Source organism: Brassica napus, chromosome C9 (assembly GCF_020379485.1).
Source record: "Brassica napus cultivar Da-Ae chromosome C9, Da-Ae, whole genome shotgun sequence".
Taxonomy (NCBI): domain Eukaryota; kingdom Viridiplantae; phylum Streptophyta; class Magnoliopsida; order Brassicales; family Brassicaceae; genus Brassica; species Brassica napus.
Window position 1 is genome coordinate 49671247 of NC_063452.1, and position 27008 is coordinate 49698254.

General features: G+C 37.1%; 5 protein-coding genes, 1 long non-coding RNA gene and 1 pseudogene across 6 annotated transcripts; 2 read left to right on the top strand and 5 right to left on the bottom strand.

The window, feature by feature from the left end:
* Positions 1 to 491: 491 nt before the first annotated feature.
* Positions 492 to 6841, bottom strand: LOC106376295 (ETO1-like protein 2). Its single transcript, XM_013816366.3, has 5 exons — positions 4690 to 6841; positions 3841 to 4132; positions 3457 to 3766; positions 3105 to 3366; positions 492 to 2533 (listed from the first exon to the last, which is right to left on the bottom strand). The coding sequence occupies exons 1-4, from the start codon at positions 6612 to 6614 to the stop codon at positions 3116 to 3118; spliced, it is 2778 nt and encodes a 925-aa protein (XP_013671820.1). The 5' UTR covers positions 6615 to 6841; the 3' UTR covers positions 492 to 2533; positions 3105 to 3115.
* Positions 669 to 2641, top strand: LOC106376296 (probable inactive receptor-like protein kinase At3g56050). Its single transcript, XM_013816367.3, has 5 exons — positions 669 to 873; positions 954 to 1403; positions 1478 to 1668; positions 1731 to 1863; positions 1935 to 2641. The coding sequence occupies exons 1-5, from the start codon at positions 789 to 791 to the stop codon at positions 2501 to 2503; spliced, it is 1428 nt and encodes a 475-aa protein (XP_013671821.1). The 5' UTR covers positions 669 to 788; the 3' UTR covers positions 2504 to 2641.
* A 2868-nt stretch (positions 6842 to 9709) lies between the features above and the next one.
* LOC106376297 lies at positions 9710 to 10852 on the bottom strand. The gene is made up of 2 exons (XR_002661329.2): positions 10234 to 10852; positions 9710 to 9908 (listed from the first exon to the last, which is right to left on the bottom strand). It is a non-coding gene; the product is annotated as an uncharacterized LOC106376297 (long non-coding RNA).
* Positions 10853 to 11048: 196 nt separating this feature from the next.
* On the top strand, positions 11049 to 13135 carry LOC106376298 (farnesol kinase, chloroplastic). Its single transcript, XM_013816368.3, has 5 exons — positions 11049 to 11465; positions 11997 to 12064; positions 12151 to 12282; positions 12423 to 12538; positions 12617 to 13135. The coding sequence occupies exons 1-5, from the start codon at positions 11169 to 11171 to the stop codon at positions 12910 to 12912; spliced, it is 909 nt and encodes a 302-aa protein (XP_013671822.2). The 5' UTR covers positions 11049 to 11168; the 3' UTR covers positions 12913 to 13135.
* BNACNNG49960D lies at positions 12995 to 13522 on the bottom strand. Its single transcript, XM_013816369.3, has one exon. It carries the CDS (start codon positions 13398 to 13400, stop codon positions 13125 to 13127), a length of 276 nt encoding a protein of 91 aa, XP_013671823.1. The 5' UTR covers positions 13401 to 13522; the 3' UTR covers positions 12995 to 13124.
* A 3858-nt stretch (positions 13523 to 17380) lies between these two features.
* LOC106374550 (RING-H2 finger protein ATL63-like) lies at positions 17381 to 18745 on the bottom strand. Its single transcript, XM_013814551.3, has one exon. The coding sequence runs from the start codon at positions 18598 to 18600 to the stop codon at positions 17533 to 17535; it is 1068 nt and encodes a 355-aa protein (XP_013670005.2). The 5' UTR covers positions 18601 to 18745; the 3' UTR covers positions 17381 to 17532.
* Positions 18746 to 26079: 7334 nt separating this feature from the next.
* On the bottom strand, positions 26080 to 26882 carry LOC125593360 (annotated as a pseudogene).
* Between the last annotated feature and the right edge of the window lie 126 nt (positions 26883 to 27008).

The following is a 27008-nucleotide window of genomic DNA, read 5'->3' on the forward strand; positions in this document are numbered from 1 at the left end:
AAAAAAATTTGTCAGCTTTAACTTAATAATTAAATGGTCGATTTTTGTATAGTAAATTTTTACAATGATTCTATTTTAATAGCATAAATAATTAAGAACTAAACGAATTATGATATTGATAAGAGGATTCGTACATATATATAAAAAGTAACTTACATGAGGTAGTGTTGGGAATGGTTTTGCATTTTAGTAAAAAAAGAAAATGCAACAATGAGAACAAAATCATATTTGTTTAGAGTTTTATCTCTATCGGGATAGAATGTCGGATCATGAAACTAATATATGCATTGGATATGAGTCTTTTTGCGTCAGCCGATATGTAATACTTATGGCTCTTAACGTTTAGTTCCTAACATGCTTCTTCTATCTCTGATCTACATAACGAGCATACCAGTTACATACTATGGATTTTAGCCAGAAAGAAGGCTCTGATAGAAAGGGGTCAAGATCACACTAGTATCCATACTTAAAATATCCCGCAGTACAAGTCATACCACAAAACCCGCAACTTGATTGCCACCACAACGAGATTTAACAAGAAGAGACTGTTAGATCCAGTAAAAGGAAAGCTAGATACATTCACGAAATAGACCAATTAGAGGTAAAGGACATAACCATACAAGTCAACAAGTTTCATGATTGGAATAATAAGCAATTTATTTAAATTAAAAAAAAGGTTAAAAGAGTAGCAACCGTTGATTAGTCTTCCTTTGTCCCTGAGAGACGACTTCAATCTTCAACTGCTCCTCTTGTTCCTTCTTCTTTCAGGAAGAAAGGGCACAGAAGCTATGGAATCTCCTATGAGATTCAATCTCCGAACAGCATTCTCCATCATCTTCCTCACCTTTCTTCCTCTGAATCTCAAAACTCAAGGTAACTTTCTTCCATCCTTATCTCTGTCTCTCTCTACAATCTTTTGTATTATGACAGTTTATTTCCTGAAAAACCTGCAGAAGTCTTTGATCCTTCTCAAGATCACTCACTGATCCAATCCGAAGCTTCTTGGAACCGTCGCAGCCTGGTAGAGACACCACCTCTTCCGGGCAAAGATCCTGCTGTGGGTGCCTCCCCTCCATCTCCTGATCAAGCATTTGAAGGCTCCACAAAACCACCTCCAGCACCAGAAACTCAAACACCACCAGGAGGAGATGGAACCCCAAGCCCTCCTCCTAGTAGTGTCAGGACAGCACAAACCCCAAACCCACCTTCTGATCCTCCTCCACAACTTCTGTCTCCACCTCCAAGGACTAAAAAGACTATTAATATTTCTATGATCGTGGGCATAGTCGTTGGCGTGTTCACAGTCTCGGTGGCATTAATCATCTTCTTTCTTATCCACACCCGAAAAATTCCAATCAAGCCTTGGACCAGCAGTGGCCAGCTTCAAAATCCTCTTATCACAGGCAACACACGCTCTTTAGTCTTCACTCTCTATCCTTCTTCTCTTCTCTGATGCTATAGTTTTGCACTGTGGCAGATGTTCCGAGGCAGCAGCTATCAGAGCTACAAGCAGCATGTGAAGACTTCAGTAACATCATTGGCTCTTTCTCAGACGGTACCATCTATAAAGGGACTTTATCCACTGGTGCTGAAATTGCTGTCGTCTCCATCGCGGCTGGTTCTCGTGCAAACTGGTCTACCGATATGGAAATACAGCTGCTACAAAAGGTATCAGAAACCTGGTAATGTGCTTGTTTTCAACAGAAAATGATTCTTCTCTGTCTGTGCAGATTCGTAAGTTAGCAAAAGTAGATCACAAGAACTTTCTGAATGTGATTGGGTATTGCCATGAGAACGAGCCCTTCCACAGAATGCTTGTTTTCGAATACGCTCCTAATGGATCACTCTCCGAGCATCTGCACTGTGAGTACTCTATTTTTTAAACTTAACACAATCTGATCTGTAAGCGGTTGAACTGATCTTTTTCATGGAAGCTCAACACACGGAGCACTTGGACTGGCCTACAAGACTCAGAATCTTCATGGGAATAGCTTACTGTCTAGAGCACATGCACAATCTCAACCCACCCATCTTGCACACCAACTTGGACTCCTCTTGTATCTACTTAACCGAAGACAACGCCGCCAAAGTCTCAGACTTCTCCGTCCTCAACTTCATCTCCCCCTCCAAAGAATCCTCCTCGAGCAAGAACCTTTTAGAACACTCAACGCTTGATCCACAAACCAACGTCTTAAACTTTGGCGCCGTTTTGTTTGAAATCATCAGCGGGAGGCTCCCAGACCCTGATTCTTTGTTTCTTGAACCCAAGCCGGCGAGAGATCTTGTAGACCCGACCCTGAAAACGTTTCAGGAGGATGTTGCTGAGAGGTTGTTGGGAGTGGTTAGGCAGTGTATGAATCCATACTCAGCTCAAAGGCCAACAATGAGAAAGGTTGCGGTGAAGTTGAGGGAGATCACCGGAATAGAAGCTGATGCAGCACTGCCTAGGCTATCTCCACGGTGGTGGACTGAGATGGAGATCATAACCACAGATGGAAACTAAAGACAAAGGAGCCTGCCCTTTAGGTGTCCCCTGTAGATACACAAATGTCACTGTGAAAAGATGCTAATATTTTTCATCTGCATTAAAAGACTAAATACTGTATATATATATATATATCTACGAAAAGTTGCATATGCATAGAAACGTATGGTAAGATCAATAATGGCAGTTACTTTACAGTAGGCCTGCAGTTTAGAACCAAAATTTCGGTTAGTTCGGTAATGAGTTCGGTTCTGCAGGTTTATAGAAAAATTTGATTTTTGGTTCGGTTTGGTAATTGATTAGTTCGAAATTTCAAACTGAACTAACCAAATTAACCAAAATTTTGAACTGAATTAACCGAGAAAACCGAAGTTACCCGAATTTTACCGAATTTAACAAAAAATTTAGCCAAAATATAAACAAATCCAAAAACCTCGGTTAGTTTCGGTAAAAAATTTAAAACCGAACTACCCGAATCCCAAACCAAACTTCTTCCGGTTCAATTCGGCGAGATTTTGGTCAAACAGAACTATCCGAACCAGCATGCCTACTTTACAGCATTTTAACGTATAAAGTAGAGAAAAAAAGAGTAAAAGTATTTTGGTGTGGTTGATAATACCTTAGAAACTACTAATCTAAGCCAACAATGGTGTTGTCAATGGATGAAGCTTGATCCTTGGATCTGCTGTATAGATGAAGCGTCTCGGTGTGGTTAGGGTCCAAACAGAGAGCAGCTTCGCAGTCTTGCGCAGCCAATGAAAGCTTCCCCGTAGCCTCGTGGAACGCTGCTCTGAGATGCAGCGTTTGCAGTTCCGGTCTGAAAGCTATAGCCTTAGACAGCTCTTCCACTGCTTCTGTCTCTCTCTGATCATCCATCAGGACTGCAACACATACAAATCGCTTCTTTTAACTTCTAGAATTCAACAGATTGTATACGATGTTAAACAGGCAAAGGGAAGAGTTTAGTTTACCGGCAGCTCGGTATCTGTAAGGATAGGTTCGCAGAGGGTCAAGTGTTGTGGCCATGTCGAGATCTTCTTTGGCTTTTTCACGTTCGCAGTACTCAGACCGTTTCTCGTAAGCTGCTGCTTTGCTAAACGCCTTGTTAATCAGCTTTGTCATCTCCTCGCACGCTTCTTTACGTTGATTCTTCAGGAAGTAAACTCTTGCTAGGCCTTGATGTGCACGAGTGTGTTGGATCTCTAGAGCGTTCTTGTATGCAGTTTCAGCTTGATCTAGCATCGAACAGTCGATGTAGATGCTCCCAAGATTGTTCAGAGCCTGGAAAAAAGCATAACAAAAAAGAACAATGAGAAAACAATATTAAGAGAAATTAAAATAATTGAAATGCTAACCTGTCCTTTGCGTAGCCCATCGGAAGGACACTTGAGGGCTTCCTCTAGAACCTGAGCCACGCAAGAGCTCTCGTCCGGGTCGAGATTCTTCTCAGCTAGAACATATGCTTTGAGGAAAAATGCTTCAAAGGAGCGTTGAATGGAGATTGCCTTCTCAGCTTTAGTAAGAGCTTCGTCTACATAACTCATGTCGTATAAAAGCCAACCTTCGTAGACCAACCTCTCCGCCTCAGAAGCAGCCAAGTTCCATGCCATTCTCAAGCACCTCATCGCAGCTCCTTGACAATTCAATCTGTCAAAGATCACAACACAAAGCAGTTTTTCTCAACGCCTGAAAAGCTCATAATCACAGTTAGGCCTGGGCGTCTTTACCCAAACTGAAACTTTGAAGTTAACCCAAACCGAAACCCCATCTGAACTGTTATACAAAATTATCCTAACCTTGTACTTCCGGTTTTAACCGAATCAAAATCTGATCCGAAAATAGTTAAATATGTTAACGGTTTTATATACATTAAGGTAATTTAGATTTTTTATAGTTTTTTGTATTTGCTATTCTGAATATTTTTAGTTACTTTAGGTATTTTTAATAGTTAGATTTTTGAATAATTTATATATTTTGAGTATTTTTGTTAATTTTAAGTTTAAAAAAAAATATTTTTGGTCCATTTCGGACATTGGTTATAATCTGATCCAAACCGAATCCGGAAAGAACCAAACCCAATCTAAAAACTAGTAAAACCAGAATGAGATTCATGAACATAGTACCAAAATCCAAAAATCCCCGAACACCCAAGCCTAAGCACAGTTTGCCTGAGAAACAAAACAAAAAAGAAAGAATCTTCTTACCTTAAGAGAAGAAGAGATTGTCTAAACCTCAGAAAGTTTTTGCTGGGATCATTCTGAAGCATCTGATGAACAACACCCAACGAACCAACATCATCCACCGCTGACCATCTATCGTAAAGCTTCACCCAACAATCTACTTCACTACACTGCGCGGTCAATGCCTCCACCAAATCATTTCTCATCCTCCCACCAAACACAACATACTTCGGCTCCAAAGTCAGCACTGCTCTTATATCTCTCAAACAACTCTCTTTGTCACCAACGGCTAAAAACAGCCACGCCCTCAGCTCGAGACAGTCTGGAGTAAGCTTGAACTGAATCAATCTATCAACCTCCTCGAACGCTTCTTTAACCTGCTTCCGCTCGAACTTCATCACAGCCCTATACTTGTAAGGAAACGTCTGCGTAGGGTCAAGCTCAGTGGCGGTTGCTAGATCTTTAAGCTTCTCATCATCCCCTACGTTGTAAAGAGACCTCTCCTGGTACATCCATCCACGTGGCTTGTGCTTAGAGATGAGATAGTTCATGAGCTTGTACGCCGAGTACGTCTTCCCTTGTTTATACTCAGTTCTTGATACCCCAGCCAATGAGTAGACATGCCCTAAGCTTGAAGCTAATCTGAAATGAAACTGAGCTGCTTTGTAATCCTTCCTCTCGAACAGAACACACCCCATCTGATGCAAGGCCACAGCCTTCTGCCAGTTTGCGCGAGCAAACTCACGAGTTCTCTCCAGCAACACCAGCATAGCCTCCGTGGCGAGCCTCTCTTCCATCCCTACTTGGCTGAGGAAGTAGTACAGCGTGAACAAACACTCCGAACCGAGGAAACTTAACCCTTCTTTCGCCTCGGAGCTGCAGAAGAGTCTCATCACTTTGGAGCTGTGGAGAGACTGAGGAAGCTCTCTCAGAAACACCTGCAAGCAAGCTGATAAGAGCAGCTCAGCGCGCTCCTCCAGCGCGTAGTCTACAAAGGTTAACGCTTTGTCAAGGTCAGTGATAGATGAAGCCAAACGAGACTCGCAAGCAGACTTGAGGTCGTCGCAGCAGAACTTGGTGGCTAGTCCAAGAAGCTCAAAGACGGTTTCGACACGGAACAAATCAACTCTTTTGAGTCTACTGTATATGTTCAACGCCACCATTGCTTCAACTGAGATGCCGTTCTCCGAGAAATCGATCTCAGAAGCTCTTGATTCGATAAAAGAACCGTACAGCATAGCCTCAAAGGGCCGTGAAAGGGATGCTATTCGCGACCTAACACACTTAGCCTTCTCTAAACCCACACAGAAGGTGAAATCACTCTCCTCGTCTAGACCAGAAAACTCATCTGCTATAGAGACTTTAATCTCCTCTTCCTCACAACATTTACAATGCTCGTTGACTAGATTCAAATCACAACCACGACTCAAACTACTCTTGGGACATTCAATAGCAAACCCATTACAATCCATAGACTCAACTCCCACAAGCTCGTGCTCTCTCCTCTCGAATCTCAACCAAGCGGATAAAACAACCTTACAAGGGACATCAACGGCGTGCCTCCTGGCGTTGAGCAAACACCTGCGCAGGAGCTTGGCGTCGCCGAGGCTGCGGAGGACAGTGTACTGCTCGAGGTAGAGCATCGAGGTCTCGGACTCGGAGCTCGACTCGATTCTTCTGTAGAGATTCGATAAGGACTCGACCAAGTCGATGGGTTTGAGGTTAGAGTCCAGAGGAGGCTCGAGGAGGTCTGTGGTGGGGAAGCCGTGAGGGAGAAGCGAGCGAGAGAAGGATTTGGAGGTTGATTTGGGGTGGCGTAGGAAGTTCATCCGAGGGCTGCTGCTGCTGCTGCTCCTGCCATTGGTGCTTGTGGAAGGAGAGTCTTGTGATGAAGTGAAGGCGTGGATTTGAGTGCTCTTGAACCTCTCGAATAGCTTTAGATTCCGCATTCTTGAAATCGGAAGAGAGATTGGAGGAAAGGGTTGGAGAGAAAAGAAGAGAGGCTTACAAAGAAGTAAGTGGAAGTGGAGAGAGGGAGGCTCTGTACACGATGAGGAGTGTGATTCGTTTAAAAACAAAAAGGTCAAAACTTTAACGGAGAGAAAAAGAGAAATAGCATCGATTCTTTAAAAAAAGGCAGAACAGGTTGCGAACTTCACTGACTAGTTTGGTAGTGGTTCCTAATGGGTGCGCTACGAACCAGACCACTTACCTTTTATATTAATGATCATTGCAAAAATAATAATTAAACACTATAGTTTAAGGAGATTGTAATAAGATGGTTGGTTTGTTTTAGTTATTGATTAAAGAACAAAATAAGCATCTCTTGAAAATTCAACGCCAGGGTTCATTCATTTGATGCCAAATTTGGTTGGTTAGCTAGTTATGTGGTCCTTATCGGTTATCTTCTATATTCGTATAATATCAGTTCAACCCAGTTTGAATAATCAACGAGACGATTGGTTAGGTTAGATTAGTTGTGGTTTAAATGGCAAGCAAATAAAGTGGTCTTGGTCTCTTGATGATGTACTTAACCCACACATAACACGATCTAGAAAAAGTAAATTAAATTTTTTTTTTAAATATATCCTTACTTGATCAGTGCTGCTAATCATTTGTTAATATGGGTTTTACTCAGTAAACTGAGTGTGTTTGTTTGTGTTTAGAAAATAAAATTACTATTTCATAAATACTTTCTGAAGTTTTATAGTTTTAGCTTTGTTACACTTTTAGTCTCTAACATGGATTTGGACCAACAAATCCCATCAACCAATTATAAAACATTAAAACTAAAATAAAGTAGGAAAAACTACAAAACCAATTCTGATGCTATTTGCTCGCACACCTGGAAAACACATGCAAGTGTACTTTCAAAAGATAATACATGAATAGCAAAATAATTGAAGGATTTTTTTCTTGTCAACAGCTTAATAATTGAGGATTAGTTTGGCATTATTTGAGAAATATTAATAAAAACTGGTATCAGCCACACACATATAATATATTTAGATAAAAATAATATATAGTTTTATTAGAATAGTTGTAAAAATGAATAATGAACAAGGCAAGGCAAGAAGAGTTGTGTGGTCATGTGTCTCGGCAACCCATGTGAGGGGAATCTGAATCACTTTTCTATGCTTTTTCAAAATATATGCGTATTTGAAAGGATGATAACGAATCGTGTCATAGCTGAATTATTAATTCTGAATTTTTTTTTCTTGAACATTTGCACCCAAAAAAGATCCTGAAAAATGATTTGAATGAAAAAGATTCATGAAGGTTTGATTTTTCTGACTCTTTCTACTAAACAGGCTGACTTATTTAGCAAATATTAAGCCCAAAATAGGCTCATTGTAACACATTTTGTGGTGGTCAGTCAGACAAGCAGGTATAAACTCGATGAAGCAAAAAGACTGATGTTCTTTTTCCGTACAGACATTCTGACGCGATTTGTTACTTTAAGCCGGACCGTAATCATAATGGTCTAATAAAACAAAGCCCACTAAAACATGGGCTTAAGGAAAGCTGGCTGGTTTACAAAAGAAATCGGGACCTTTATGGAAAGATTAGGATTTTACGAAGGAAGATGAGATTTTATTCAATTGAACAGATTCATCCATTACCTGAAGAACGAAGAAGATATCTCAGGTTCACTGAATTACCATTTTGTTTTCTTCCCATAAAAAATGGGAATTTTGGGAAAAAAGAACAAGTAAAACTAAACTATTGTCCCTTTAGTATAAAATCAAATTTTGTCACTTTTAGATTTTCATACTTTTTTTGTAAATAAAAATTCATACTAATATATTTACAATACAAAAAAAAAAAAAATATATAAAACATGAAGTAGTCAAACATGTGTGTATATGAAAAATATTTTTGGATTAAAAAAATATTTGGAATAGTAAGTTCAAAAATGAACTAAAGATGTTAGTATATCAAATCTATCATCTACGACGAGTTAGAATATGCAATCTACCTAAAACACAATGATCTATCTAAGATAGAATGCACAATACACCGAAAACATTTCGACCTACTAAAGCAGAATATAAAATATACCAAATACATTTCCATCTACTAAGCCAGAATAACCAATCTTCCATTCCTTCAATGTTCTGTAAGTCGAGAAGAACATAAGGCCTAATTAACAAACATATATCTACATTTCTAGAACATCAATTCTTCCATAGGACCTTTCATCTTCTTATGTAGTATACAATATCTACGGTTTCAGCTACTTCCTAACTATGGTAGAACAAGAGTTCTACTAGATTTGTAACAATTATCCAAAAATCTAGCTAAAAATGGTTAGAAAATATTTTGGAAATCTTTTAATTATTTATTGCTTTCCTTTTATAATTTATGAAAAAAGTTAAAAAAAAACTGACCAAAACCGTCTTCTTCCTTGATATATTAGGAACAACTTTTAGAAAAATAACATAGTGTCATGGTCTAGTGGGAACAAAGGGTAGTTTTAGTGTCAATGTCCTAAGTTCGATTCTAAGAAAGACTGTTTTTTTTTTGTATTTTCATATCCCGTCAAACCAAATTAATATATGTGTGAGACTTGTTGGGGACCAATTTGTAGATATTACCAATGTTGACTAAGCTAACAAACAAGTTTGCTGCAATCTTCCTAACTTCCTTTGGCCATGTAGCTGTGTACATAAGCGTTTTGATGCTTAACGAGAATCTCTTTCACTTATAAAAATTTCATTTATAACAACAAGGATCAAAGACTATATAAAGAGCATATTAGTTATCCACAAATAAAAACAAGTATGAAGCATATCGAATACAGCCTCTCAAAGTTTGGTCTACAATACGGTCGGTGAGAGTTTTTGGCAATGATTGCATGTACTTTATGTTCATGGTTTTCAAGTCATTTTTAACTGTTAAGTCGATGTGGAGCATTTTTGTGTCAAGTGAACATATAATGGTGTGGAGATATGCAAGAACAAGGCTAAGAAATGTTGGACAAAAGAGGGAAGCAGAGATGTACAAAACATAGAAGATTCATAACCGAAGAGAAGTTTTGAAATGATGGATCAACAAAAATTACTTCACTTTAAATGTTACATTTTCTTTTGATCTGCTTACAGAAGATACACAAATAAGATCCAATCAAAAGGACAAAAAAATCAAGAGCCTATACTTTCTCCACTGCTTGTTCACCATAGGGAAAGTTCTCCTACAATTTGAACATCGTGTTTCATCACATGTTCCAAGCTTTCCATCACCTATTAGAGAATAGAATAAATTAACAAAACTAATAGACTTGATAAAACAACATGCAACATGTATAAGCCAAGCACATGGTGAATTAAACCAACTTTGTAAAAGTAGTACAATTCAAATGCAAGGACATTTCCCGGTCTAATCAACTACAAGTTTCAACTAGAATAAGAGTCTTCCGCTAAAAACAACAATGAATCAAACACACATAACAAAACGTGCACAATTTTATAGTTTCAATGAGAGAGTAAGAGTTTCTGAAACATATCAGAACTCCAGCTTGTAATAGGATAAGGAATAAGAATGGAGTTATTCTCCTATGACCCATACCAGTCCCAACTAGTACTCCAGCTTTAAGCTTATCAATCTACAACAACACCCAAGACAAATACTGTGTTAAACCCATCAGAGAGAAATCAAGTTCATGTTTAAAGATTAAACCTTTAAACTAGATAGTCTTCCAAAAAAAATTGAAACCATAAACATGAATCGATTTGTATTTTAACAATTCAAATATCTTCCTAGTACATGCAAATAAACAAATTATGAACAAAAAAAAAAAAATCTAAAGGGGATTTCAAAACCCTAAACTCCAAGTTTTGGGAACCAAGATGAATTAAGAGCAAACGAAGAACAATGTGATGCTAATCGTCCTTTATCAACCGGCGACAAGAAGCTTGTCCGAGCTTGAACAACTCCAATTGTAGCCGGCGGAGATTACAAAGTTATTCTAATTGGTGGTGTTTAAAGAGGAGATACGAAAGAAGGAGGATGAAGGAGAGATGTGACGATGAGTTAAAGGTCTCCAACAAACTAAGACATGTCGGAGAAAGAAGGTGTCGACGGCGAAACCTAATCGCTCTTCGATGGAGGGAAAGAAGAGTCGGAGTCGATAGATTCTGATTTTTTATTTCTGATTTTTAACTTCTTATTATTTTACTTCTTAGATAACAAAAGTAAAATTAAAATGTAAATTATATTACTTTTCTTAATAATTGTATTTAGTTATTAATTTGAAAGGACCAAACTGGATTTTCATTATTGTTTATACACAAAGATTTTGGTTTTAATTTTAAAGGAGACAAAAATATAGTTATTTAGTTCCTTTTCCCAAATTTCCCAAAAAATAACACATTGAAAGAACATATGGAAGAAAGAAAATATCCAAGCAACAAGTAGCAAAGTAACAGTACCAATATGATGTCAAAAAATAAAATAAAAAATTTAAAGCAATTATTAAAAAAAAAATTGTTTTAGCAGAGAAAATGGTGGCTACCAAGAGCATCTCCTCCCTTGTCCTTGTGGACTCTTCTTCTTGCTTCTTCTCTCCGATTCCACGATTCCTAACTCTTCGAATCGCGACTACAACTGCCCTTAGATCAGCAGCAACCTTCACGCTCCGCAGGCCTCCTTCTCATAGGAGTCTAACGCCTTCACTCGCCGTCATGTTTCCGGACAATTCGGTACTATCGGATGTCTGCGCCTCCGGGATCACCAGCGTCGTGGCGGTCTCTTGCCTCGGTTTCTGGGGTGAGATTGGCAAGCGCGGCTTCTTTGATCAGGTACCGAACAATAATACAATTTCACATGAAAGCCTGAGTGAGTAGCTGTCTTTGGTGCTTTATCGAGTAATGGCATTTAATGGCCAGAAAAAAAACTATAATGTGAAAGCGAGAGACGCATTTGGGTAGAATAACATTGCTCAACTTGCACTGAAAGAGAAAAGGAAACTAACCCCAAATCTGGTAACTCAGTGTGAAAAAATGTTCTCTGCTGCTCAGAAACCAAATTGAGGTTTGATATTTTTTTGAAACCCGTGCGTATAATCATGAGACTATATCATCATCTTAACTTGAAAATTTAAACACATTCATGAATTTTCTTAGGTTTAACTGTTGTTTGCTTACACTTTTAAGGGATTATTTCGTTGATAAACATGTGGAGCTATAGTTTCTCTGACCTCATTGTGATAAAAAAAAAACACCATTAATTATGTAAGAGCCATAGTTTCTCTGATCGAGTGAGGACTACCAGAATTTTCATGGCTCACTTGAGTGTGTAATTAATTGTTTTAGCTTGCCCTTGTGTTTCAGAAACTTATCAGGAAGCTTGTGCACATCAATATTGGTCTTGTTTTTATGCTTTGTTGGCCACTCTTCAGGTATTATTATTATTATTATGGATTTTAAAGGATCTATTTTGACTAACCATCTTGGCACTATGTAACTTCAATACCAATTGTTTCAGTTCTGGACGCCAAGGAGCGCTTCTGGCTTCTCTTGTACCTGGACTCAATATAGTAAGGATGCTTCTCCTGGGCCTCGGAGTCTACCAAGACGAAGGTACTATCAAGTCTATGAGCAGACACGGTGATCGCAGGTATATAGCTCAATTGCTCAAAAATACCTCTCACATGCTTAGAGTATTAGTCTTTCTCTTAGTCATCTTGGTTCCTGTGTGTAATATCATCACTCGTTGTCACTTCACAAAGTGTCTGTAGTTGCTTTCTTCTTCATCAGGGAACTACTTAAGGGACCGCTTTATTATGCACTCTCAATCACATCCGCCTGTTTCTTCTACTGGAAAACATCCCCCATCTCTATCGCTGTGATATGCAACCTCTGCGCAGGAGATGGTACCTACACTTACCTTTGGTTCTGATTCATTAACATTAGCAACTTTTGTTCTGATTCGCTCACATCATGTTAAAAAGGTATGGCTGACATTGTTGGGAGGCGTCTTGGAACAGAGAAGCTTCCTTACAACAGAAACAAATCATTAGCTGGTAGCATTGGGATGGCAATCGCAGGGTTCTTAGCATCTGTTGGGTATATGTACTACTTTTCTTCATTTGGCTACATGGAGAGTACCGGGTGGGATATGATTCTTCGCTTCTTAGTCATCTCCATAGCATCGGCTCTTATAGAATCACTCCCGATAAGCACCGACATAGATGACAATCTCACCATCCCCTTAACCTCTGCCTTGGTCGGTACTCTACTCTTCTAATACAGAGTCCTCGAGCTTGATTACCTCTATGTAGTAAAAAAAAACTACATCCTTAGTTGCCATAATCTTGTGTATGTACTTGTTAGTGAAAAGACATCATATTGTTGTTGCAGTTGGGTACAATGTTGTAATGTAGTGAAGAGATATAGTGACTACTAACATACGCGCGCTTCTACAAATTTTTGTTACTAGAAGCTCAATACAAGCTTTTGTTATTTCGAAATCGATTGTATGCTTACTACTACAACAGGAACAGGTGATGGCTTAACTCTTCCGCTCCATGAAGCGTCTTCTTCAGACACGTCGGAGTGGTGAGTGTAACGGCGCTTCAGACAAGGAAGCAAGACGAGGAACAAGAGGAAAACAGCGAAGCTTACCACAAGAACCATCATCAAGATCTCACCATGCATCGCGTAGTGTTTGTCTCTTGTGAAGGGGACTCGCTCTCCGTCTTCAGGGCTCAAGGCCTCCACCGTGGAAGCTACCATTACAGGTAATCTCCAAAGTATTCTCAACTCCTTTTGCTCGTGCCTCGCGGTCTTTGAAACCTTGAGTGTATGTATGGGAGTTTCTTGTTCCTCTCTGAATAGATATTAGCCTTGAGAGAATATTATTAATCAAAATGTCACCACAGAAGAAGATAAAGTTTAAATATAATATTCTTGAAGATAATTAGTAGATGGATTTTTGTATCAAGATTTGGTGTAGAAAGTGACGTTCGTGATTGGCGCTACGTCGTTTTACATTGAAAATCCTTGTCGTCTGGCTCCTATCACTATGCTCAGTGACCTTCCAGGAAACTTCCTCAAGAGAGACTCCCGTGTCTTGCATTCTTTGCTTCTTGCTTCTTCTACCATTCTCCAAGTAAAAACAAAATTTAGTTACTATTTTATTTGGTCCATTTGAATGCATAGAACAATAGTCATTGGGCCCAAACACTTCATTTGATTATGTATCCCTAGGTCAAAGGTCTGAGCATAAATAGTTTTATTTCAATATGTAATGTACAAATTCTACAGTTAATCAAGTGGGAGTTAAAAAAAAATAGATTCACCTTGTTGGAAAGTTTAGCAACCTCATCACTGATTCTAACCATTCTTGACTCTTCTTGGTTTCCCATTGTGTGATCACTATTATCGCTACACCTTATCTTTTTCACTGAGAGTGAATAGTTTAGCTTTTTTCTTTGTGAATAATTGGATCGGATAAATGTGAGTTCTAAAAAGATCTGCTGGATCTCTTGGGATAAACTAACACAACCCAAAAGCATGGGAGGTCTTGGTTTCAGGGATATCCAAAGCTTCAACCAAGCCCTGCTAGCCAAAATTGGTTGGAGAATACTAACAAAACCAGACTCCCTTCTTGCTAGAATCCTCCTCGGAAAATACTGCAATAAGACCTCTTTCCTAAAGGTTCAAGCCGCTAGCAACATCTCCCATGGCTGGAGAGGGATCCTTCTGGGCAGAGACCTATTACTAAACCATCTAGGAAAGGCTATTGGAGATGGGGAGTCAACATCTGTGTGGAACGACTCCTGGATAAAACCAGAGGCAAATCTCAAACCATTTGGCCCTCTAACCCTGCAAGATAGAGACCTCATGGTGTTAGATCTTCTCACAATAGAAACCAGAGAATGGAATATAGCAAAAGTGGAAGAACTGTTACCTGAACTCAAAAGCCACATCCTAAGTCTGAGACCAAGCATCCTTGGAGCACGAGACTCCTTCATCTGGCCGCTACAAAATTCAGGGACTTACACAGTCAAAACGGGGTACAATGCGATACAAGCTGCAAAGAATCATTGGACAGACAATGTTGGGGCAAGGGGATCAAACCTTTGGAACAAACTCATTTGGAGCACGTCGTTGTCACCAAAGCTAAAACTCTTCCTCTGGAAAGTTGGGAATAATGCTCTCCCAACGGGAGAAAATCTACAAACTCGAGGAATGCTCTCAAATACCATGTGTACTCGCATCGGAGATTCGGAATCTATTGCTCATATCCTCTTCCACTGCCCTTTCGCGAAGGAAGTCTGGGAGCTTGGACCGTGGGAACATAGCTTAGACACCTCCACATAGAACTCTTTCTTCGAGAAGTTGCAATTCTCCAAGCACCAATCTCCTCTACCCCCGTATGGACTTACGGGTAATGCTTTCCCATGGATCTGCTGGACACTATGGACCTTGAGAAATCAACTCCTGTTTGAAAACCGATCTCAATCAGCAACAGAAGTCTTTTCAAAAGCTCTAGTAAGTCTCAAAGAATGGGAAGCTGCACAACCAACTACGCAGGAATCAAAACAAAAGGACTCACCTCGATGCCATGCATTAACTGAGAATTCGATGGAAATCTCCTGCAATACGGATGCTTCATGGAAGGGAGGGATCCAATCGGCGGGGTTGGCCTGGATCTTCGCTGGCGTCGAAGGAACTGCACAGAGGATCATGCGCTCAAGACTTTGTCTCCTCGCCTTGTATGGCTGAATCCCTAGCCATTCGAGAAGCTCTCCTCCAAGTGGCCTCCTTTAACTACTGTCATATCAGTGTAAAATCAGACTCTCAAGTGCTCGATCGTATTCAACGGAACTCTTTGGAGTTCTCGCCGATATCGATGATTTCGCTTTCTCAGTTTCTTCTCCGTTTCTGTTTTGTCGCTTCAGTTTCATTCTACGGGCCCTTAATGGACTTGCTGATGGGCTTGCAAAGAATTGTCTACCAATCCATTTAATCAGCAATTCACTTTCTGTAACCTAAATCCAGTTTAATCAATTTTATCTTGTTGTTCAAAAGAAAGAAAAATGTTAGAGGTTTCAGGATTATGTCTGAGAAATACGAAAAAAAAAATTGATAGAGTAAGTATTAGGGACAAATGTCTCACATCGGTAGTTGGAAAGGATCTTTAGTAATATATAAGATAGATGGGCCACTCCACTTTTCAACAATTGGTTTTAGGTTGGAAGCCCATCTAGCTTAACATGGTATCAGAGCCCGATCTACGCAGTCCAACCCGATCCACATCGACCTGGCCCAAAGTTGGCCCTCGATCCTTGCCCAAACATTCCGAGATTGGCTCTTAAAGAGCCATCATCTCGAGAGGGCGTATTAGGGACAAAGGTCCCACATCGGTAGTTGGAAGGGATCTTTAGTAATATATAAGATAGATGGGCCACTCCACTTATCACCCATTGGTTTTAGGTTGGAACTCCATCTAGCTTAACAGTAACCAATCAAAAAGTAGAGTTTTAAAACAACCTCTCAGCATATTTTGATGTTGAAGTCATGCTTTGATTAAACACCAAAGTATCTATCATAGGCTATATATCTTTGTGGCCATTACAAAGTTAACGTTTTTCTTAATGCATCACTCGTTTTCTCTAACTCGTAGTTATTGTAATGTATATGAAAATGACTAGTCTTTTATAAGACTGCAGAGAATGGTGTGTCCCGCTGAATATGAAATGATATGGAAGCCAGAGGCCAAGAATAATGGCGAATGGCGAATACAAAAGCATAGTTTAAAGTTTGCAATAAGTAAACACAGCAGTAGATGCTTTGATGCCAAATGTAATGTATGACCGAAATTCTCTATCACATTTCATTGTCGCTTTCTACACTTTTCAATTTATATAATTTTTAAAAATACTTATAGATTTCTTCAATTTTCGCATCGCAGCTATAGGTTTATATATAGATTTTTACATATGATGATATGATCATTAAAATACATGAACTTAGATTTTGCCTTTTTAGTAGGTCTGGACACGGATCGGATATCCGGGTTTTTGAAGGTATTTGTGATTTGCTTCGTATGTCACGGATATCTAATTTTTCGATTTGCTTTATTTCGGAAAAATACGGATATTCGAAAAAACGGATATCCGAAAAATAAATAGATATTTGCAGATATTTACGAATACTTATGGATATCTCATTTGTTTTGATTAATACAAATAATTTTAAAATTTTGATACAAAATTGTTTTTGCATGATATATATGATAAAAAATTAAAAGAAGTAGTGAATCTACATATTTTATAAAAATTTTGAGCTTAGTTAACAATTATAATAACACAAAACTTAAGAAAAAATTTATAATTGTCATAAATGTGTTATTTTCCTTTTATGTAATACTTTTATGTAAGTAATAATATAATTTATCAAATCATATGTTAGAATAATAATTATATAATTTTATACAGCGAAAAATTTAAATATAATCAAGATATACATGTATTTATATATTGCCGGATCGGATCGGATATCCGCTTTCCAAAATTTTAATATTTGTGATTTGTTTCGATTTTAACGGATATTGATTTTTAGTATTTGTTTTGCTTCGAAAGTTTACGGATATCCAGAATTTTTGGATCGGATCGAAACGAATAACGAATCAAATCAAATTTAACGGATACCGGCTCTACTTTTTAGTCGCAGAAATATGGACAAAAGTCATGTCGAGATCGTAATCATTAGCTTCAACCAAAGCTTAATCAGAAATAGATTACCACTTTTGTAATTACATCATCTTCTTTTTACCGCACGTGGCTTTTTTAGTTATTCATATTCCATTTTCAAAATTGTTGACAAGATTTATAAGTATAATGTATTTTTTTATTTAATTTTATGAAGACGAATCTTGCGTCGCCGCTGACTGGAACACCTTGTCACCCTCCGATCTACTTCTACTACTCAGCATCCTCATCAACGAACTCGATGCTGAAGACGTTGATCTCCGATCACCTCTTGATCCTCCGCCCTCATCTAACACTTCAATTCTAACCTCTCCTTCTCCGACGCCGTCATCAACTCCTGTTTTGGCGTTTTCTTCCATCACAGCAAGAGACAGTGATAGTCTCCGATCACCGGCGACGACGTTCTCATCTTCTCCGGTTGGAAACAATTGTAGCTCTAGCCTAACCTCTGTTTCTTCTTCTTCTTCTGCTTCAACTATTCCATCAACGTCGCCGTTAATGGCCGGCTTGAGATTTTCTTGATCGGAGACGGCGAGAACAGGGGATCGACAGAGAGGACAGGTAGAATGAGAAGACAACCACATGTCTATACACTCAACGTGAAACCCATGCCCGCAAAATCTCAACTTTCTTCCAAAGTCTCCCACTTCCCACAAACCAAGACATATCACGCACTCCTCCTCCTCTTCCTCTTCTTCTTCGTCGTCTTCGTAAACAAACAGAGGAATCGAAGAAATGACTGAAGAATCCAAACCTTTGTCATCGCTTGTCGGAGCCGCAGCAGAAGCTTCACCGTCAATACCTCCCAGTGGAACAGGAGGTATGATCCTTGTCGTTGTGACTGTTCTTCTCCGGATTCGTCTTCTTCTCAGCCGGCGTCGAGCGGCGAAGAATTCTTGGTCGGAGTTTGACCAGAAAAAGCGGGCGTAGAATTGGAGAAGCAAGACGAAGAGGACGACTAAGAGGAGGAAGAGGAGAGCAGCTAAGAGGACATTGGAGTTGTAAGAAGATAAGACTTTGAAGAGACTGCTACTCGTAGTCATTGATCCTTCTTCTTCTCCTTCTTCTTCCCTCGTTATCTTTACTTCAACTGAGGGGATCACGTTTTCTTTATTCTTTGGAGGGTTGATTATATATGAGTGTAAAGCGAAAAAAAAAATAGATATAAATGCTATAAAAACATGAGATTTAATAGAAGAAATATGTATTGAGAACATAAAAGAAATTATATTATATTATATCATTTTATTTTATTTATACACAAATCCCACATAATCAGGATATTTTGTCAAGTATATAATATATATATAAATTCTGAAAAAAATATTCAAGGTTTTAAGTTTTTAACCCTATTCTCCAACCAATTGCCTTTCTATTTGTCGTCTTTAAATTCCATTGAAGAACGAAAGAAATCATTGTGAAAAGTTAATTCATATTATATTTGATATGTCATATATGGATTACATGCATAATCTTGGTTGGAATATTTGATGAAATGGTGATGTGTGGAAGTAAGTACATGCAGTGACGGTTGTGGGCCTTTGTCTTTTAGTGTGTTGTGGTTGCAACTAAATAATAGAGTGGAGGAGGTTGCGAGTTTAAAAGATGAGTGGGGTTTGTTTTAATTCGTATTCGCATCTCTATAACTATATATCATGAATCAATCGCTAAATTCTATATGATTTTCTATGTCTATTTTATAATTATACACGAACTTACATTTAGATTCAAGTGTTCAACACATCCATCTATGTCTATTTTATAATTATACACGAAATCTCATGTTGCGATTACATATCTCATATATTGTCATTTAGTTGAAAAATAACTCGCACAATAATTCTTCTAGACATTAGTTTCAACTTTTAAATTCGAATGAATTTTTTACCAAAACAAATTGAATGAATTTTAGAGACTCGTGAACTCTTCTTATAAAGGATTGTTTTAATATCATTTCTCATCACTTTATACTTCCATATTAAAGTAACATCAACATTAAACCCAATGGTAATGGAGGTCACATGAAAGTTAGATTAGAAAAGAAGGTAAGTAGGGAGAGATGGGAAGATTTTACGTGAACATAAAGCAAAAGTAGAAGACGAGGAACGCTATGTAACTACTTCTAGACTCTAGTAAACATCTTTACACGTTTCTGTGTTACCCAATCTTGTACTGTATTTTATTGTTCAATAAAGAAAACCATATAATATGATATGATACCCATATACACCTCCGAAATATAATTTTTTTGTCAAAAAAAAAAATACATATATATATATATATATATATATATATATATTTCTTGCTCTCAGGACTTAACCACGAGGTCGAGGAGCCAAGGAGGATCTTTCACGAAACTTGTTCAAGTCTTTAAAACTGGCTGACTCATCAACGCAACGGAGTTTACCCCAAAAGAAAAGAACAAATTCCCGTATGACTATTTAAGAGATTTCTTTTTGTTTTCATTTCTCAATAGAAATAGAATTATGCTTTCTAATTTCGGTTTATATATTTTTGTAAAATTAAAATGTTTTTACATTATAGAATCAAACTGTTGTTGTTTTGTTTTATGCGTTATGTCACAGTAAATGGTATGTACATAGTACTTGGGTGATAATAATTGTTTTGTCAATAGTTGTAAGAAAATGACAATCCATGAAAATGGCAGTCATGAAAATAATAAGAAAGATATAAATGTAGAGTCTAAGAACTTTATTGACCAAAAGTCACTCTTCTTGCCATAAAATGAGGGTCGAAGTTGCAGTTGCAGTTGCAAACAACACCTACTCCTTATTTTCAGCCTTCCTTTCTCCAGCTTCCATGCATTTCCAGCCTTCTTTTTGACCTATTTCTTCTTTGTCATGTTAGTGGTTAGATATTAATAGTTAGCTATAGACATTCAGTTTGATCCCAAAAAAAAAAAAGCTATAGACATTCAATTTGTTGGTTCGGTTCACAAAATAGATATTCGGTAAATAGATCCGAACCAGAACCATTCCTAATGAAGTACTGAACAAAGAGTTGGGGTAGCCTGGATACCAAGGAGTGGGATATACAACTTCTAAGAGATTTCTTTAACCAAGATGATATCCCTTTGATACTTGGGATGAAACCTTCTCGTTCTCGTGCTCGGGATGGATATTTTTGGAACCATATAAAATCAGGAGTTTATTCACTTAAAACCGGCTATGACCTACTTAGATCGACCAAGTTGAGTCTTTCACAGAAATGGGCTGTAGAACCAAGTTTCACGAGCCTACAGAGCCATGTGTGGGAGATAAAGGCCCCGAGTAAGATGAAACATTTCTTGTGGCAGGCTATCTCGGGCTGTGTGGCGACGGCAGAGAGGCTCATGTATAGACACCTGGGCACTGATAGGAGTTGTCCTAGATGTGTTGGCCCAGTGGAGTCGATTAATCATCTTCTTTTTGAATGCCCACCATCTCTTCAGGTTTGGACTTTATCAGACTATCTGTCCCTTCCGGTTTACTTCCCGAGTACATCTATATATCAAAACATGAACTTCCTGTTTTGGAAGAGAAAAGAGGTGGCTCCTCTGAGACCACAATTCATTACCTTCCCATGGATCTGTTGGTACATTTGGAAGGCGATGAACGACAAACTCTTTCATGGGAAAGACGTATCCCCCATTGACACTCTCCAATGGGAAAGACGTATCCCCCATTGACACTCTCCAACATGCGTCTCTTGAGGCAGAATGTTGGAGGAAGGCTAACGAAAAAGAGGACGCAAATGAGGATCATGATGATCCCCCTACTACAGAGATTGAGACAGTGCCCCCTTGGATACCCCAAATCCCTACTTGTCAAATTGATGCATCATGTATCAATAATGGCAGTGTCAGTGGTTTAGGGTGGAGTCTTAAGGATCAAATGGGCTTAGAATACTTCGGATTACGGGCGTGTAACAGGAGCCTCTCAGCTTTGCATGCTGAGATGGAAGGGTTACTTTGGGCAGCCTCATGTATGAGAGACATAAGGATCACTTCGATACGGTTTGAGACGGACTGCTCGGACTTAGTGGATATGACTACAAACCCGATGGACTGGCCAGCATTCGCGACAGAGATCGAGGTGTTCCAGAGGTTACAAGATGACTTCGATGATGTGAGACTGTCTCATATTCCTCAGAATCGGAATGGCCGGGCAGACAGGTTAGCAAAAGATGTAAAAACCAGAGGTTATATTTTCTCCCTAATAGATCAGACCCGGGCAGATGGAGATGCTCTTCGGAGGATCAGCTCGTTTGTTCTCCACTTGATCTAGCCTAGGTGGGTAGACGACAAAAAAAAAAAATGATCCGAACCGGAACTAGAACCAGTTTTTATAGTTTGGATTAGTTCATCTCATTTTTAGAAGAACAAGGACTCACAATTAAACTAATGATCGATTTTAACTATTTAAGGTGTATGCATTTTCGTAAATATTTTAAAACAATATAATTTTTAATGAGTTATGAATTATCAGGTTTAATTACACCAAAGAAGCTTGATATGCAAACTTTTCTTATGGTTTAGATTATTATAAAATTTCGATTTGGTTTTGGATTGATGAATATCAATTAGATTGGAAATGGTTTTCACCATAAAGAATAATATTAGACTACCATGTACCTAGCATCAAACCTTGAATAGTTTACCTCTGACATCAAACCTTGAATAAACTATATCATACATTCGCTCTTTCTTTACTGCTTGATAGCATACATCCACTTACTTAATGGGAAAACGGCTTATCCATACCCGCACTATAAAACCAGGGAAAATACATATCCAAACAATATTAACGTACCAAAACACTCCTCAACTAAATAAGAATTTGAATTGCATACCTAAACTCATAATAAATAGCTAAAACATGTCTATAGCCGGTTATATGATTATTTGGACTATTATTTTTATTTTTTTTTGTAGTTTAGTCCCTATAATTCTATTTTTTGTTAATATGCCTTAAATAACTTAAATAATCAAATTTATCGTATTTATAATTTTAATTTGATAAGTACAATTTTATCGTTTTTTACCAGATTTTAATTAAATTTAAATAATAAATTTAATTATATATCAGAAATTTAGATAGTTATCATATACAATATATTAATTAATTTAGTTATCAAAGTATGTTATCTACCTTATTAAAACATGAGAATTAATTATAAATAATCTTACTCATATGTAACATTTACAAGAAATACCACTCAATTTATATTTATATAAAATTTTCTTTACAAATATAGTCATTCAAATTTTAATCAACATAATTAAAAATACTCTTTAGAAATTTGATTTTACAGTAGAGATCTTTAATAATATTACCCTTACTTAATAAAAAGAAAAAATGGCTAGTTAACCAAAAATAGTTTCGAACGCAGCATCTCAAGAAAACAAATATCGCACAAAGCCACTAGACAATATTACATTATTTTTCTTTTGCTACAAAACTAGTATGTAATATTAATAATACACAAAAAGTTTACAAAACTATTTCCCGATTAATTCTCGTATAATTACCAAATAATTGATTCGGCGCTAGGTTAGGGTCAAGCGCACACATTATGCCTAGTGTAATTAACATTGGTTTTGATAACTACAAACAAAAATTATAAATTTTTAATTTTATTTATATTATATATATCACGCAAGCACATAATAAGATTTGCAACTAAAATAACTTAAGAAAATATGAAAAATATTTTATAAACTTTAAGAACTAGTGAGATTAAATCAGACTTTAAATTATGATACTGTTTTTATGTTGTTTTCTATTTATTTAAATTTTTTGTATCAAATATTTTAATATGAAATAATAATAAAATTAATATATTTATATTATTAAATCTATTTTATTTGATAAAAAATATTTCTATTTTATATATCACCATATATTAAAATTTATTTCCAATTTTGAAATTACAAATAAGGCCAATTTGATGATTTTAATTATTTGTGGCACTTTACAAACAAATAAAATGACAAAAACTAAAAGATAATAATTTAAAAAATAAATCAATATATTTTAAAATGGACTGACACGTTTCAGTTACGAAGTATGTTTTAGCTATTTATTATAAGTTTAGGTATGCAATTCAAATTCCTATTTAGTTTAGGAATGTTTTGGCACGTTAATATTGTTTGGATATGTATTTTTCCTGACTTCATAGTGCGGAGATGAATAAGCGTTTTTTCCTCCACTTACTAGTAGTATACTGCGAAGATTGAAATACATACAAGTGTACGCAGAAAAATGGAAAAAAAAAATGCAATTTGAATATTCAAGAAACAGAGAACAGCTCAAAAGTGACCTATTAGTACTTGTGTTGACAGAGGAAATTAAATTGGCGAGGCAAGAGATGGAAAATGGCTTTAAAACATGGAGCTTTTATTTGCTCTCGTGGTGGAGCCGTTGGTATTTTGGGTTTAGGGGTCCGTCCAAATTAAAATGTTGGGCCCTAAATTAACTATCCGTTTGTTTTACTCTTTTCGGAACACCACATCATCCCCTCTCTTGCTGCAACAAAACAAACACAAACCACTTACACTTTGCTTTGTGATATCCACCAAAGGTGTTGGAGTCTGCTTTAGTCAACCTGATTGAGATGATTTAATTGCAAGACTAAGTGGATTATTTACTCATAATCATCAGATTAGGATAATGATTGTGGTCTGAAAGAAAGTTGAAAGCTACAATGATAATAATAATTTGATGACATATAACTAGAATCTTAAGCCAAAACACTTATTACAACAAGAACAAAAATATCATAAGATGTTATTCAATAAGAGCAACATTATTGGGAGGACTAATTTTTGAGTCATTAGGTTAATTTATTATTATTTGTATGGTAAGAAACAAAGCTAAGAAACAATCCCAAAAGTGTAGATTATTGGTAGGACTTTTTGTTGTTCCTTAGTAAATTAATTGTTTATTTTTAATAAGTAATGACATATAAGAGATAAGTTTAAAATAAAACATATAACATTAAAATTGAAAACATAAGGAAATAACAAAGTTGCCAAAAAAAAAAAAAATTTACAAACATCATAAATTAAAGCAAACAAACATTTTATTCAATTCATATAAACTTATAAATTATATGTTATTTAGAAGATGTCCAAATTTAGCCCATATATTTTCAATCAAATCATTTTTTAGTTGCTGATGGGCTTGTCTGTTCCGAACTTTTGTTCGACAATCAATTGTATTCCCGAGATTTGTAGCCATATTGACGGAATATATGTAAGATCCACATCTTCTCCTTGTTGAAATTCGAAAACATCATACTGAGTGAATGAATCTCGTTCATCTTCCACAATCATATTATGGAGTATGATGCATGCTCTCATAATATTTGCTATTTTATCTTTATCCCATAAATTAAATGGATTTTTGACAACGGCAAATCTAGCTTGGAGAACTTCAAATGCACGCTTAACATCTTTTCGCACAACTTATTGGGTTTTAGCAAATAAAGAATTTTTCGGACCCTGTGGTAGTCGGATAGATTGAATAAAAGTCGTCCATTTCGGATAAATACCATATGTGAGATAGTAAACCAAATGGTACTCCGTTCCGTTGACATAGAAATTGACTTTCGGAGCTATTCCGTTAATAATGTCATCAAATACAGGTGATCTATCAAGAATATTAAGATCGTTCATTGTACTTGGAGCTCCAAAAAATGCGTGTCATATCCAGAGGTCATATGAAGCTACCGCCTCCAACACAATAGTTGGTTTTTCGGTTCCTCGAGAATACATTCCTTTCCAAGAGGTGGGGCAATTCTTCCACTCCCAATGCATACAGTCAATACTTCCAACCATCCCGGGGAATCCACGTTGTTCGCCAATATGGAGTAGTCTTTCAAGATCCTCTGGTGTGGGACGTCTTAGGTATTCATCGCCAAACAAGTGGATTATTCCTGCAGTAAAACGGTGCAAACATTTTCGAGCTGTTGTTTCACCAAGTCGTACATATTCGTCAACTGTATCCGCCCCACCACCATATACCAATTGACGAATTGCTGCAGTACATTTTTGAAGTGGTGATAGACCAGACCGTCTGACTGCATCTTCTGTTGGTTGAAAATACTTTACTTCTGTGGAAAGACGATGCACAATACGCATGAAAAATGATTTGTTCATTCGAAACCGTGTCCAAAATAAATAGTGAGGGTATGTTGGCGTCTCACTAAAATAATCATTCCAGAGTTTATTGTGGCCTTCTTCCCAGTTTCTCTCAATAAAAATACGTTTTTTTTGCTCTTTTGGTTATAGAATAACAGCATAGTTTTCAAAAACTTCTTCAAATGGTGTTTCAAACTCAGCATCATCATCTTTGTGGTAATGATAATGGGATGAAGACGCCATTTAAACTGGAAAAAAATAGAAAATGTTTTCGAGAGACGGTTTGTAATGGGAGAAGATGATTTGTAATGGGAGAAGATATCTCATATTTATAGCCTAAAGTGGAGCTTGTGATAATAGATGTCTGACATTACCGTGATGCTTACATTTATAAAAGTATCCATCTTGTGATAATAGATGTCTAACACTCCTGTGATGCTTATATTTTCTCTTCTTGTCGAACAAACAAACAAATACATGTGATCAGACAATATAAACTTCTCTTCTTGGCACAGGAAATAGACATATGGGAAAAAAATATAATCATACAACGGATTGAAAATATAATCATACATCAGTTTCATAAGTTATTAGACATGATACAATACCTGAGTCATTACATAAGTTTCATACAATCCCGAGTCATTACATAAGTTTCATATAATCCCGAGTTTCATACAATCCTAATCATAAGAAAAACACAACTTTATCAGTTTAAACATGATACAATACCGAGTTTCATAAAATCCGAATCATTACATAACATACACCTTGATCAGTTTACTTAAAAATGAGGACCAAACCTATTAGAACAAACACAATAACCACTACACCAACAACGAATTCAAAGCCATGCGTAAACCTTGATTTCTTCTTAGCTAAATCACACACTATCTGCTCAAGTCTAACCAGCTTCTGCTCAGTGTCATTATGGAGTTCCTTAAAGTGGTTAAGTTGTGTCTCATAGTCACTCAAGAAGGTTAGGAGATCTACCTTTTCAGCCAGCTGCCCGGTCTGTGTTTGCATCGCTCTCATCTCCTCCATAACCACCACATCCCACCATTTCCAAACATGGCACTCTCCGTCGTCAGCATTCTCACATGTGTAGTATCTTCTGCCTGGATCATTTCTTGTGTACGATGTTGCTACAAGAGGGTCACCACCACAGTAGCATGTCTTCGGGAATCCAAACTCAACCTCAGGTTGCGGAGGGTACTGAAGACGCTGGGCATTATTGTAGCTAATCTCAGCTTGGTCCAGCAGAATATCAGCTTATGTTTGGTTGTAGCCACTGTCTGCTGAGCCTAAACCATACTCCTACTCAGAAGGTTGTGTATAGCTATAATCTTGTCCCATTTGTTCCTACACAAGAAAAAAAATTACATAGTCATTATACACTAGAAACATAGTTAGAAATAAGATAATATTACACAATAAGTTAGAAACATGAAACATGAAACAGGAAATATTAATAAGTTATGA